We start from the raw sequence: 15,846 nt of genomic DNA on the forward strand, positions 1-15,846 counted from the left end.
ATATTGATTGATCCGCATTAGTTTCTTTTTTTACGCTCATCTTTCTTCTCTGTGTTCTTTGATGTTGTGTGTGTGCGTGTGTGTGTGTGTGTGTGTTTTACCTGTTCACTAGCTGGGGGCAGTTTGTGAGGATCGGTCGTCAGCACAGTGAGGTCATCAATGATGGCCTGCAGGTGGGTGATCTCTCCCAGCATGGCGATCTCTCCGTTCTAACAAAAAACAAAGCAAGGACTCTTATTTCCCGCTGACCTCGCTGTCCTCCAATCAAAGCCCAAAACACTTGTCATACAATATTGAGCGCTGTAGTATAATTGGAGGTGTGGTGTTTGACCAGATTCATTACTAAATCTGTTTAGTCTTTTTACTAAATGTCCTTTTTAATAACACTTGGACGGTCACTTGTAGAGCGCTAGATATTCTTACAGGTTCTCCTGGCTTACTGTGACAGCTATAACAGTGAGCACACGCCATCACAAAACAAGCTACGATGTGTCAATCAAGAGAGCAAATCTTAAAATCCCACGATTAAATTCAAATTGACAGTCGTGCTGTCGTGTAGACTTGTGTCGAAAACGATAGCGCTTCAGTTCATTTTTGTTTTGCACATGTTAGAGTTTTTAATGGCTCATCGTTTATGTTCATTGCACATTTTCGTTATGATTTTCCCTAAGTTTGCCATATCACAATATATGATATGATATGATATCAAATAAATATTCTCATTGATATTGTGGTATTCATTTCAGTCATATTGCTCAGCCATACATACAGACTTGTGTCATTAATAAATCTGATAATATTAGTGTTGGACTTCAACTTTATACTTTTGTTTGGTTTAATAAAATCCAAGGCAGAAATGGTGTGAGGTCATTTTTAACCCTAATAGTTTATTTCACGGAACCTTAATGTAATATCTTAATCATTTACTGTGACATTTTCGGCCACAATAATTGTAATCTGGTGCTGTCGCATCCCTCTACGTCAGTTCCATTCAGTATGTCGCCTCCCGGTGGAGATCATGTGCAGCGATTGTGTCACTTTTCGATTTTTTTGCGATCACACGACCAACAGCCCTCGAGTCAAATTAAGAAAAAGCGCTGAATGTGAATTGTAGTCAGTGGAGCTGCTCGGCAACAACGGAAGTCTATGGTCAACACTGTGCAGAACGTTGCCCCTCAGAAAGTTGCCCCACTCACCACAACAGGCTGCAGGAAGCCGATGACGGTGCAGAAGCGACCCCTCTCCTCCACAAGGGCCCGGCGCACCGCTTGCTTCTCCGTCTCCTCCATCAGCAGACACATGTCCGTCACATCCTGCATGGCGCTGTCCAGCTGAGGCTGCAGGTCCACTCGTCCTGGGTTGGGGGGGGGGGGGGGGTGGTGGTGGGTGAGAGAAAACACATTTGAGATAGAAGAGAGTGGAAAAAGTCAGGTCAGAGAGAAGTCGATGGTACATAAGTATGAAGAATAAGTATGAAGGTGCAGATTGTGTAAGTGAAAGAGAGAAAAAGTGTGTTAACAGGATGTGATGGGATATATCTCGTCACCAGCCCCTGCTTCCCATAATGCACTGCTCCATCAAACCACTGGCATACATTAGGAAATTCAGACTGAGGGATACACTTTGTTTGATGTTTCGGCTCGGTACTCGTTTTCATTTCTACGTATATTTTCATGTGATATATTATAAACGACATTAGACAGACAGCGGCCCCTATGATGACACAATGTCCTGCACTCTAAAAAAGCATGACTCTGAGTAATCCCATTCTGTTAACACCTTACTCCCTGTGTCCGTGCCTTGATGACCTACATCTTTTCCTTTATTAGGCAGAAGTTATTAACAGTATGTTGTAATATTGGCTGTAATATCGCTCTCCTTTATGCTCTGAATACTGAACAGATTGGATTATGTTTAGAACAGTTTGGAGGCTATTCACTTCCAAGGCGTCAAACACAAACGCTTTTGTCTCGTCTCTCAAGCATCTGATACCGACATCCTTTATTTAGCATGTGTACGAGACGCACTAGGCTTTCAAGTAGAACTCCTATGTAAACCAATCAGAATCAGTATTAGACGCTCAGAAAAAAAGGCTCTGGAAGTGTGATGATGTATAAAGACTGAAAGAAAAAAACCACACAAGGTGAGAGAGTCAAACAAACACAGTGACACTTTGAACCAGGAGACTGTGTCTGTGTGTGTGTGTATATATATAAATGTATGTATATAAAATTTAACATGACGTTGCAATTAAATTCAACAGAAAGACAGTTCAGTCTTGTGGATACTTACATATCTATAACTCCATATGACTGCTTCAACTAATGCTCGGGCTAAATGTGCATATGAAAAGTCACCGTGTCCGACGTAAAACAAGGTAACGACATTACAGAGCCAAAACACAAATAAAGTGCTTCTGCCCTGAAACTTCACCACTCGCTGTTAATGCTTGATGACTAAAGGTGAGACATGGGTGCACACGTGTGGCGTACCAATATCTCAATCCACATCGTACTGTCAATAGAAGAAAATATGAAATGCAACGGATGGAAAGCAAGACATGAAATAAGTCTTTGTAGTGTTACAGCATGCACAGAAGTCAGCAGAGCAGTCTGCGGTAACGGAGAAAGAGCGATGGGGCCATGAGAGCAGAACGGGAGCCTGCAGTGTGACTACAAAGCTCATAGCAGAAGTCATGCAGGAGTCATGGAAGAAGTTAAGTTACATCATGCGTTTATCGGGGGTGAAACTGCACCACTGGAGACAAAACCAATGCGTGAACCTTCTTTAGGAACTGATGTGGTGCAAGTGGTTTTAAAAAAAAGTCATGGTAGCTATGGTAATAAATAAAAACAACACCGTTTTGATATCTGTTACCAAAAAATGGAGCTCAGGGCCCAAAAGCTGCGTGTTCAAAAGGTTCAACATATGACAATTAGTTTGTGGTTAATTCATTGTTGTTTTAATACGGTATGTACCCTAAAAGCACATCACAACCCTTAAATGTAAAATCATATTGATTAGAAAACAAATCCTTAAGAACGCAGTATTATTTTCTTGTCCCTAATAACTTTTTAATCATTTACAGATTCCAAAAACGTTTTACATATTCAATGTTGAATAGACATGGGCTACTGTAACCACTTGATAACTTGCACGTACTTAACATGTTTTTTTAGTCGAGTAATCACGAATTACAATCGTAACATAAAGAACCTTTTATCCCTGTGTCTGCATTAATATATAGTTATGTATGAGTGACACAAAATGAGGCTGAACCTAATCTAGTAGAATCTGGAGGCAACGGAACCAGATTTTGGCATCGGAAGCGTCCTGGTTTCTGTTTGTAGTCCGAGTATTATTGACCAATCGCGTTGCAGAAGGCTTTGTTTGGTTCAACGCAGGTAAACGAAGAAGTGACGATGATTTAACTTTTTAGTTGGTTTAAAATTTGCTTGCAAACTGGCTACTCGTGAAACAACCCAGTCGCACACTTCAGTCTCGCATCCCAAATTGCTGATCGGACTGTAAACAATGGGCAACGCACGGAAAAAGGAAGTCTCGGCCTGGATATCAGCTCGCTACGCCGGAACCCCAGAAATATAGCTCCTTGCCCCCAGAGGCTAATCCGTCATCGGACCAATAGACGATGGGTTCCCAGAGGCTAAACAAGAAAACAGTGTTTTCTTGATAAAAGAACACTCACACTTTTCAGCTATTTAGCCTAGAGGGGACTTGACAGTTTCAGTGACTAAAATTAAGGAATTAAACAGGTGTAATATGTTTCAGTGTGTTTAAGGGTTCAACTAAAATGGTAGGGAACTTAAGACAACACCCGCATTGTTACCTGATGCTGGGATAAACTCTAGCTTTACAAATGTTGTTAAGTTGGTTTATGATGTGCTTATGTGGTACATTTCACAAACTATTCATCAATTTACCTCAAACTAATACCTACTTTCTTTAGGGGTCCCTGGCAGGTTAATCCAGCCTTGATTAGAAGACTTTCATGACTATTCCATATATTATAAAACAATTCCCTAACATACACAGAAACTTGTTCATGACCACTGGGTATCACACATGTAGTAGTAACCCCTCAGTAGCATGCTGGATAAACTGCGTTGAGCTCCACTACACACATGCGCGTTTGAAGGTTGACAACGTCAGTAAAAGAAAAGGAGGTGATGTGGCAGAACAGGAGCAGATCGATAGGCTGATACTTACCCTGGATCTCTATTACAGGGGGGGGCAAATACCACAGGGAGAGAGAGACGAGGGAGAAGGGGAGGCCGCGAAAAGGAAGCAAAATAAGAAGAGAGATAGAGGGGGGGACAGAGAGAGAAAAAGGGTGGGAGAGAGAGCAGACATAGCAGAACTCATTGTTAAGGTTAGTACAAGGAAGCCATCACAAGACAGCCACGTTAACACAGGTTAGAGCAAAATAACCAAAAACCAAATCCAGAAATAATAACACCACCAAGCATCAGCACAGACGGGGCCGACCAGACACTGGCAAACATACCAGGAAAGGAACCTGTACTGTTTCCCAGTCAGTTTTACCAAAATGCTTTATTTTGATTGTTTAATTAAATGTATGTATCACATTTCATGTATTACTAATATTTCATTCAAAAAAACATTCTAAGGACATCATTTACACTCAGAGTCGCAGTCATATAACTGTCTTTAACAAAAGATGAATTACAAAAAAAATGTCATTTTGAAATTTGCTTTACAGACAGTCTTGCATTTATGCATCCATCTGCCCGGCAACTGAGCGGAAGCTGCTCCGGAAAGACAGCACTAATTATTGGTCGCTGCATCACTGAGGGAAGTGTTTCAGGACAAATGAGAAAGAGACCTGCAAAACACTTCAGCACCACAAGATGGCGGTCTAAACCTACCAACGATTGTGCCCTAGACCGGTGAATGACTCAATGTTCTGTGTGTGTGTGTGTGTGTGTGTGTGTGTGTGTGTGTGTGTGTGTGTGTGTGTGTGTGTGTGTGTGTGTGTGTGTCTGTGTGTGTGTGTGTGTGTGTGTGTGTGTGTGTGTAGGCACTGAATAAAAACACTGTGTTTTTGAGTCTGTTTTCAGATGATCGCCATTACAAATCAGATCCAAACCATAAATCAACATTTGATCTAGTTTTAGCCAAAGGACTATAGTTGTTAATTTTACTATTTACTAGCAACAGTGATCAAAATGAACATGAGCTACACAGAAACACTGATACCTGTAGAATTGATGTCGTCTTTGTGACCTTTCAAAAACACTATTTGACCTCTACGATGTGACTTTTTTTGTCCGTCAAATGTGACGGAGCTCGACTGCTGACTGTTACCTTTACGAGCCTTCTTCTGTAGTTTCATGGTGTCAGACGACTTCTTCTTGATCTCGTGGCGTGACCTCTTGTACTCTGAAAACAGGACGAACGGGGGGGGGGGGGGGGGGGGGGGGTGCTTTAGTAACAGGGATGTAAAGCACTCCGTGTGAACTCGCATTATCTCACATTTCTAACATTAACTTGAATGGAAACGCATACCAGAAGCTGTGAAACCAAGAGCTCACTGATAAAGACTCAACACTGACTGGAGGAGAACAATGATCCTTATTGGTTACAGTCAGCATTGAACAATATCTTTGTGTCAGTGAGGTATAGTAGATCTGAAACCAGTAAGTTTCATTTAAAAGCACGAGATGTCATAAACTATCAAAAATAAGCATTGTTTTTATGTGATCTGTAAATGTTAAATACATCTATCATCTTATCATCTGGTGTCATCAGTCTCATTTGGTTTGCCCATGTGATAGTGAACTGTCCGATGAACGAGTTAGCTGTCATGTCGCGCTTATGGCTCTTGGTTTGTTGCCTGCGCCGTGGAGATTATCGGTTTGTTGATTGGTTTGTCTGCAGTGTTATGGAAAAACAACTGTCCCCAGTTTTCATAAAACTTGGTGGAAGGGCATAGCATGGGCGAAGTAAGCACCCTTTACTTTTTTTGAGCAGATCTGAATCACGGAGGCGGATACACGCATTATTTTTCTCTTCTGGAAACGGCCTTGGCAGAGGTGTGCCATTTCTAGCTTGTGACAGGTCAGTGTGAACACATCCTGCATTGGTATATTGAATACTTGGCTAGTGCACCTTCCTGGTGGATTACTTACTGTAGATTACATGTAATGGCGATTGTTGAGACAATAACTTGTAAACCCTCTCTCATGCTGTAGTATTGGAAGGCTTGGCCTTCAAACTGGATTTCTCTCATTGTGTCACTGGTACTTGTAGCAACATGCGATGCTTTTTTGGTTCGAACATGTCACGAAGTATGACGCGACTAGTTCTTTAGAGTTTAGTTAAGCGATTGTTCCTAATAATTGACAGTTAAGCGATCTACTGGCCGATTATGCTTTTCTTCACAGTGATCAATAAGCCACAGCAGCTCGCAACGTTGGTAAACTTTCTTTTGAGGCTACTTCACGATGTGGGGCGAGAACTTAGTAATGCAGAGCTTTTCATGAATTATCATTATGCGTATGTACCTTTGGCATGATCCTTATCCAGCTGGTTGGCTGTCTTCTTCCAATCCTCAATCTTGTCCTGGAGAGGAGTGATCAGACTCTCCATCAAAGCACTGTGGGAGAGAGTTAAGAGGAAGGCACATCAAATAAATACACAGCTTAGACGCAACGCCAGCAACTACTGCTTTGTTTCATTCAAAATTCAATCCTAGGACAAATACTTTCATTGTGCGGCTGAAGAGAGACTGACTTTGCGTAAATAGTAGGGACCCCCATGTTCCAGCCACCAAGCCCCAATCAAATTCTGGAATGAGATCCTTACACATACTTCTCTTGACTTTTCTTATTTTAGTAACTGGAACACTGCCCCTCTCCTTTTAGAAACATGCATGCATATGTGATACAACTGCAAACAAATGTAGGATCAGTGGTACGTGTGCACATATACACAAACACAATAATGGCTTTTTAGTTTTCAGATTGACTCAGCCTTCAAAGGGACCCCTGTCATTACCGTGGTCGTAGATCATCATTATCATCACCATCAATGTAATAGCTTGTGCCATGGAAAAGTCATAATACAAGCGTGGAGAATGAAGGAAAAGGCAAACGGTGGTTGAAAGCAGACTCTCTGTGAGGTTTCCAGAGTGGTCTGTGCTGTGTGCCAATGGTTGTATCCATTTACAGTCGCTCCAACATGTACAGACAAAGTAATGTTCTCTAATGGAATCCATGCAGCCGAGAAGAAAACTTCACCAAGTATTTATCGCAGCATAACATCAAACACGCGCACAAACACCCACAAGGTTTTGATTTCGAAACCCCCCCCCGATGGGCTACAGAGTAAGGTCTACGAAGGAAAGAAAAGGACAGAAAAAAGGTGAGAAGGAAAGGAAGCGAAGACATGTATCTTACTTGGTGAACTGGCGGAGTTTGGCCTCAATGCTGCGATGCCTCATGCACATCCTGGTCAGAGCCGAGCCGATGTCTCTGGTTGCCCCTGGTGATACAAAGCAGCCAGGTTCATATGAGGAAACACACACACACACACACACACACACACACACACACACACACACACACACAGACATATGCACACCAGTGGCGGGCCGTGCATTTTATACCTGGGCCTTCACTGCTGTCCTGCAGCTGAACACACGTATTTGTATTAAACCGTTCGGTACGAGGCTTACGAACCGAACAATACGTTTGAATAATATTAGTGCATTTGGAAAATGCAGAAGCTTAAATTGTGGGAAATACAATGTTTTCTGCACTCACGTAGGAGACAACGGGCTGTGACCTCTGAACCCGGAACAAAAAAAAAAACAGCTGAGGCACCGCACGTGTTCTGGGAGGCTACGCTAAATTAGCTTAACGGGAAAACAACAGCAGCAACACGCATTCTGCTACATACTTGAGGGCCATTCAGATATTAGATGTAAAAAAACAAACGCAGTTGACTTACCAAATGCTGATCACTTAAAGACAAACTCCATGCTCCTTTGTTGACAAAGAGTTTAATCCCACGGTTAAATACCAACTCACAAATCCGTTTCTCGTCCTTCAGCCATTGAGTGTTAAAAAAACAAAGCTGCACCAAGCAAAACGCTAAAAATGTCATGTCAATGTCATAACGTCTTACATATCTTTCAACTTGAACTGTTACTACTACTAAGTTCTAGCTAGCTTCAGCTTCACAACAATCACGCTAGCCCACTGACCAATCACGGCCCACATTAATGCTGAGCTGCACGTTAATGATGACGTACTTGTAGACTAGCTCGGTAGCTCTGGCACGTCAAAGAATACGCCCAACATGTCAAACTAAAGAACTGATTGGTTGAAGACTATGACAATCAACAATATCGTCCCCATTCACTTAAACTGCAAAGTCTACCTGGAGGGCCTCGGGTCTCTGTTCTTACCTAGAGATACAGAGGTGAAATCTGATTGGATAAAAGCTCTACTTAAAACAATCTGCACTGGAAGACAGTAGCTGTGCAATGAGAAAATAAGATAATGGGAAAAATATTTTTATAAATTATAATACATGTAGTATATTTAAGAAAAAATATTAAATTATAAAATAGCTATAAGTTTGTGATTCTGTTTAGGCCAGCAGAGAAGGCCTTGCAGGCCCTGTCGGCCCACCACTGGCGCACACATACAGATGTTACCAAACTCATTGCACCGAAGGCCCTTTTGTGCTCCACAGAAACCACACGAAGCCGTGATCAATATTTACATACAGCAGCTATTAGTGTGCTGTGTAATGTAAATGCTGGTAAAAAGCATTGTATTCTTCAAACAGAGCCCAGGTTTTTGTATCCTTTTACATTCAGCCAGTATTTACACAAGACCCCGATCCGCCTCTCGTAGATACTTCACACACACACTCCCCGCTTCGTCCAAATAAATCAGTGTCTGGTGAGTGTGTGTTTGTGCGAGAGCCAAGCGCTCAGGGACCAGTTTCGTGAGCGGCTAACCTGTAACTGTAAACACCAGGCTATTTTAAGGCAGAGTAGGTCCATGTGGAAAACGCTGACCCCCCGGAGTTAAAGTCAGTTTAACTGATGGCAGGAACCGATAACTTCCAAACAAGGTGCTCACTGCTGCTGCCGCCGCAGTGCAGGTGGAGAGCCTTACAGGAAAACATGGGATTAGAGCTTCACTCTCATGCTATGCACCTAGAGACTTTCCAGCAGAGGTATGGTTTATATAGGACACGGTGCCGCGTGAATACCATAATCGCCGCTGCCACGGAGATGTATACACTGGAAAATTCAGATTAAAGAGCAGCCAAATGGGATTTCCTCGAGAGACACTGTTTATCATAAGGGCTTAGACGGGCTTACACAGGAAAATTCAGGGAGAGTGTGTGTGTGTGTGTGTGTGTGTGTGTGTGCGCGTGTGTGTGTGTGTGTAATATTTGAAAATGTTAATCACCCGATTAATGTTTTCATCCTGACAACTTAAAGAATGTTTGTCAATAAGTTTGGTTCAAACATTTAGGGTCCCCCCCAGGATTAACCAACTTTATGTAGTAACATTAAGTATAAAGTTGCATTATCTCCTCCATTAGATTTTGTGATTTAACAATGAGTCATGCACTGGTTCTGATCAACCCAGAATTCCTTGCTCCTGAGCACCTTTAATGTAACTCATTGTCATTTCCCCACCAGCCAGTCTGTAGATGCAAACCAGCCACCAGTCATATGAGGCACATACTCACATATGTTACCACATACCTATACGCTCACACTCACACTCACACACACACACACACACACACACACACACACACACACACACACACACACACACACTTGCACTGTGTGTTGTTCACATCCAGAGAGAAGTGCTCCATTCATAATTAACAAATTCCTCCCTCTCGCCTCCTGTTCTACCCGGCAACCATTCATTAAAGCAGAGCCTCCCTCCCCCGAACACATTCACACACACACACACACACACACACACACACACACACACACACACACACAGGCTTCAAGTTGACACCATGCATGCCGATCAGTTGTACAGCTGAAGCGGCATTTTGAACTGTGCATTGAAAGTATGATCAATAAGAGGTTTATGGGGAAAGAGTGAAGCAAATAGTCACATGACTGATGAAGACAGAAGCGTGGGATATTTTGGAAATATTGGAAAGAAATGAGAGGGGATGAGATGGAGGGAGAGATGAGAGGGGTCGCCTTGCACATTTTAATGAGCTCACTGCTGGCGAGAGAAACATGGGACTGGAGTTACAGCCAAGTGTGTGTGCGTGTGTGTGTGTGTGTGTGTGTGTGTGTGTGTGTGTTGATCTCTACATTTCTGATGGTCCGCTTCCTGTTTGTCTGTTATTACCATGCCTCTCAGACTCTGTAGGAGATCAACAACACAATACACACTACTCACATCTGGAATACAGCTACTGCGTGTGTATGTGTGTGTGTGTGTGTGTGCGTGTGTGTGTGTGTGTGTGTGTGTGTGTGTGTGTGTGTGTGTGTGTGTGTGTGTGTGTGAGTCAGTGCCGATTTGCTCTCTAGTGCAACTTAAAGTAAAAAAGGTCAAGCAATGTTTTGAACTATGCTTAGTCTGCCTTGTTGTTTCTTGCAAAATTACCAAAACAAGTAAACCTGCGTTTTTAATGTTGGTTGAATGCTGTTTCACTGCATGTAAGAGGGGTTTGGTTGTTGACCAACTGTAGGAAGGTGATGTAATAATGATTTGGCAAGAAAAAAGGCCCAGAAAAAAATGTGAAATTGAACACTGGGATAAGACACTTTCACGACCGAAATTGCTTTTCTTCAAAAAACGATGCTATCCACAATCATAGTTGTTGAATGCTGTTGTAATAGTAGCTCTGTTTTAAGCGATACATTTTGCATTATAAAAACAAAATCTTTATGAATATATACTGTATATATTAACGATGGATGTTATATATGGATCACACATACTGAGGAATACACAAAGAATTATCACCAACTCTGCTGTTCCCTCTACAGAGCATGTTTTCGTTGCCCAACACCAAAATGCAGGCGGTCAAAGTTAGCTAACAAATTTTCTATATAGCTTTTTTCCCCCACTGCTCCTTAATAAAAGACAGATAACACCAGCCTCATATCAGTTCCCCTCCAGTATTAGTGTACACCACAACCACCTATGCATCCAGTGTCAAATGTTGCCTTTCTGATATAATATACAGCATATTATATTGGGTAAATCTCCCACAAAAAGTCATAGCAGAAACATGCAGCCAAGCAGAGTCATGAAACGTTTCTTTTAAAGCAGCTTCACATCCAGTGTGTTTCAGGAGGGACATTGATGTGAAAGTCAAGTTCAAGAAAAAAGGGCAGAGCCTATGGGACATTATTTTACCTTCACAACATAAAATGTATTTTTGGTTATTGCAGTGTTTTAATTGAATAAATTGACTATCTCCTAGCCTCCCAGCCCCTCTTTTGTCTGTCCACCCTGCAGAGAGAAGGCGGGACTCCCTCCTGGGAAATAGGACTTGACTCTTTCTCCTTCCTCTCCCCCTGACTCGCTGTCCCTTTCCTGCTTTTGATCTGCTTCCTGGCTGTGAAAATATATGTACATGTTTGTGAGAGGGACACGCCCTGAATACTACCATTGTACTGTAGTTTCACAGATGTAGAATAATTTACGATTTTGTATCATTTTCTACATGATCCATCATGAAAAATGTTGTAATGAATCAGTTGTACAATATGCAGTGAACCTGAATAAGCATCAACTTTGGTCAAACCAAGTTTATGAAATATATGAATATAAAAATCTATATTATAATACAGCAGCCATTTCTGTGCATTCATTTGAACAAACAACAACACACAAACAAGTTTTGTGGGGTGCTGAGTGGGGAAACTAAATAAACTTTGTGAAACCCTGATATTTTGTAAGTATTTATGCCTTCTTCTAAATTCTACAATATGTTGTCAGTTTGTCCCGGTGTTTAGAATATTCTAAATAGATAAATTATTTGCTTTGTTAACAGCACGTAACATCAGCAGCACATTACTTCTTACTACGTTCCGTCCATTTCCCACCTGTTCTGCTTTTATTTTTCACACAGTTCTGCTGATAAAATATTTCTTGGTGCGTTCATGGCACAGAATAGAAGGTACACACAATCAATAATTAGAGGCTCTTTAAGCCCATGGCTTGCTCTCTCTCTAGATTTGAACGGTAAACTATGATGTTTGTTGGATAATGCATATAAACAATCTGTATCAGTGGTTTACAAAGAGCTTCAGCATTATATGTTCCTGACCTTATAATATGGTAATAAGCACCTCTAGCTCTGCTGCTTTGTTCATCAACTCCTGAGCTACATTTGTAGTATTGAAAATATAATTACACTAGTTAAACCAGAGACATGTATTCTCCATGTATCTCCTTTCATATAGAATGGAGCTCTTCAGTCCTAAATGAAGACTGATCTATAAGCATTGTGTTTATTACTATTTCAATGTTTTTGGGAGGTTTGTGTCATTTATAACATGGCTTTATGGAAATAAAGAGTGATTTGAAGTAAAACGCTTCGTAAACAGTGAACATGATAGCAGTAGTATAAATTGTACCATAAATGGTGTATTTTAGTGTATTTACATCAACTTGAGCGTCATAGCCGTAGTAAAGAGTTGAAGACATGCAGTTCCATCACTACCCATGGCAGCTTGTTTATAATGGTGATATTACCTTTGAGATTTGTATTATATACTTGATAAAAATCACATTTCTTTACTTTATTGTATCTTCATTTACTCTGGAATGATAATGGTTTCATATTCATTATCTTCATAACTTTCAAAGGAGACCAGAAATATGCATATAATGGTTGAGTTATTCCTGATTCATTTTGGGTAGGAATGCACGGATAACACTTTTTTTCAGACCAAGTACAAGTACATGTACTTATATTTGCATACTTGCTGATACCGAGTACCAATATGAGTACTAAATACTACCATTAGAGTGCTAACAATGACTTTGATAACAATGACATTTTTAAATGATATGTGTGTATGCAGAGTAATGTGTATTCCACTGAATATATAAAACCACGTGTTGGTTAAAACCATGAACAGATTTGATAATGTCTTGTCATGTTTAAAAGAGGAACAGTGTCAGTCTGTCCAGTGAATGGCGATGTAACTATTCTTCCTCGTCACCTAGCAACTGACTTAACTGACAGGTTTGTTTCGGTTTCCATGACAGCGCGGATCTTGGTCTGTTGCTAAGGTGAGAATCAGAACGTTTGTTGCTAAGTTCAAATTGTCTGTTGCTACGGAAATGAATGTCTGGACTTCGCTACAAGAGAGAGAGAGAGACACACACACACACACACACACACACACACAGCAACCTCACTGTGGAAACCGGATGAGGCCGTAGAGCACAGAGAGTGGGGACAGGAACAGATGAATCAGCACACACACATATTCTGGAAATTATTACATAACTAAATTATCAAGATTGCCACCATTTGTTTTTTCAGTACATGTACAATGACATGTGTCACGCAGCCAGCAGCCATTCAACTGTGGATCACGAAACAAAATAGGATATAGTAATGCAAGAAGCATTTATAATATCAGTATTTTGCAACCTTGTCTCTTAACAATTACATTCCCATGTAACTAAACTGTAATCTCAATTATCTTTGGAGGGAAAAGTATTTTTTGTTGGAGTACGGTTGCAGTTTAAACACCTGGTTAACATTGTGAATGAATTCAAAACAAAAACTCAAGAAAACTACTTGTTTCTGTTGAGCAAAAGATGGTTGGGCTGAAAATTGCTTGTTGTGTAACTAATTACGTAACGTCGAGGGTTTGCCGTAGCGTTAAGACTTCGGCGTGACTTTAAACATTTTGCTTATTGTTAAAATAAGTGAATGTTGACGTTTTGTCCCTCAGTGGATATTGATTAGAAGTGTATTTGTGATTCATCAAAAACAAACATAATTGACAACGCATTTTGCCACCAGCCACACCTCATCTTGTTCATATTCTGGAGTGATTACAGGTACTTTACTGTATAATAACAGTTAGGATTACAAACACACATATGTGCTGATGCTTTCCCAGAGAATATCAATGAGCCTCTTTAAACTGTCTGCTCTGCTAATGATAACATGCTCGCTCTCTCTCTCTCTCTCTCTCTCTCTCTCTCTCTCTCTCTCTCTCTCTCTCTCTGCCTGGGGGCATCTGTGGCCTTCCCACCAGTGCATCTCCATGGCAACTGTTATCTATGATCTTGCAGAGGGATTCGTCTGCCTCTGTCTCTCCATTTGCTGCGCAATGCAAGCAAACATGCAAGTGAATGGTAGCGATGTTGACTAAACGCCCATTTGCCAAATCTATCCAGCATGTGTGTGCATTTTTTGTGTGTGTAGTGTAGACCAGGTAATGGGGACAAAGTAAAAACAAGTCATGTTTTCTGTGTTAAATATACTGGGACAGCTCATAATGAGATGGACACACAAGGGGACGCCCAGGAAGACACACACAAACACACACACACACACACATGCTCTCCTCATTAATCAAACTGTAACTTTTTGTATATATTACCTCAAGACAGAAGGGGACAATGTGTGGGAATTTTACATAAATGGCAGAAATACAGTCTACTGTTTGGAAATCTGCATTATGAGCTGCTACACCTGAAGTAACGGTCACGCCAAACCAATCTGTAAATAATCACTCTGCCTTTACTTAAGTTGAAGTCGGTACAACTGGCAAAGCCAAAAATGCGTCCACGGTTTTGGCACAATCCTTGGATCACCTTTGTTTACATTAAATTGTGAATTTGCACGGTCAACCAACAAAAAAAGATGAGCTGTGAGTTGTGTTTGGAAATGGATGTCATTACTGTGACATGTTTCGTACAATATTACACTATCAGATAATATATATTACACAAACTGCTAACACTAACAATCGTGATATGGGTCCCCTACTGTGGATTGTTTTGTTTTTTTTCTTTACAAAATGGGACAACTGCAACAATTTACATTTGAAAGATCAACTTATCAGCGCTCTCTGCTGTATCTGCAGTAAGCTAGTATCTTCCAATGTGTCAGCCTGGCTGATTTGTTGGTCTGGGCCTGGAATGGATACCTCCTACCTAGACAGAACAAACACAAGCTGTGTGAAGAGGCAGACTGGCCATCAGCGAGTTCGGGAAGAACGAAAGGCCGATCCATTCCAGGCCTAATCGGCTGCTGGTCAGTTTTTATTTTCCAATTTATGTTTTCAGTAGTCACAGTATGGTCCTCGGCTGTAGCATGGGCCAGCCTGAGCCAGCCTGGCCTTAACAGCCAAAGACAGCACCGAGTGGAACACTGGCTATCAGACTGGGCCAATGTAATACTTTTAGTATTGGGGGATACGAGCAGCCCCTCCCAATTTGGACTGATCCTCGTTTTTGTTGAAATCTGATTGGCTCAGTAATTTTCATCGTGAATGAGACGAACTGTGCAGTATTCCAGCTCACTAGGCTTGTCCGGTTTTGTCCTTGTCTTGTTTTAATTCAGTGCAGTGGTGACATGCTTTTACAAACTGAGGAGGCAGGTGTCAGCATCATGAGATTATCCCAAAACTACTCGCATTAAAAGGCCGCTCCATCTCAAAGTCCCGGGCAGAACTCAGTCCCAGTAGGTCCCCGGCTGTGAGAAGAAGTCAGCTAAAAGCCCAAACTTTGCAACCTTAATTAGCAGCAGCTCCTCCAAATGTTCAATGTTTAAGTCTGCACAAGTATAGTCCACTTCCAAAAACAGATACTCTCT

General features: G+C 41.3%; 1 protein-coding gene across 1 annotated transcript in view; it reads right to left on the reverse strand.

Moving 5' to 3' along the window:
- mtss1lb (MTSS I-BAR domain containing 2b) overlaps positions 1-15,846 on the reverse strand; it is a 77,809-nt gene that overhangs the window by 19,742 nt on the left and 42,221 nt on the right. Inside the window, exons 4-9 of the mRNA XM_076110100.1 lie at positions 7,440-7,524; positions 6,546-6,637; positions 5,347-5,421; positions 4,228-4,236; positions 1,197-1,354; positions 102-209 (exon numbers count right to left, since the gene is read on the reverse strand). Coding sequence (XP_075966215.1) covers positions 102-209; positions 1,197-1,354; positions 4,228-4,236; positions 5,347-5,421; positions 6,546-6,637; positions 7,440-7,524 — 527 coding nt within the window. The remainder of the gene's footprint in view (positions 1-101; positions 210-1,196; positions 1,355-4,227; positions 4,237-5,346; positions 5,422-6,545; positions 6,638-7,439; positions 7,525-15,846) is intronic.

The sequence above is a fragment of the Anarhichas minor genome, unplaced genomic scaffold (genome assembly GCF_050575085.1).
Source record: "Anarhichas minor isolate MPS153535 unplaced genomic scaffold, ASM5057508v1 ptg000042l, whole genome shotgun sequence".
NCBI lineage: Eukaryota > Metazoa > Chordata > Actinopteri > Perciformes > Anarhichadidae > Anarhichas > Anarhichas minor.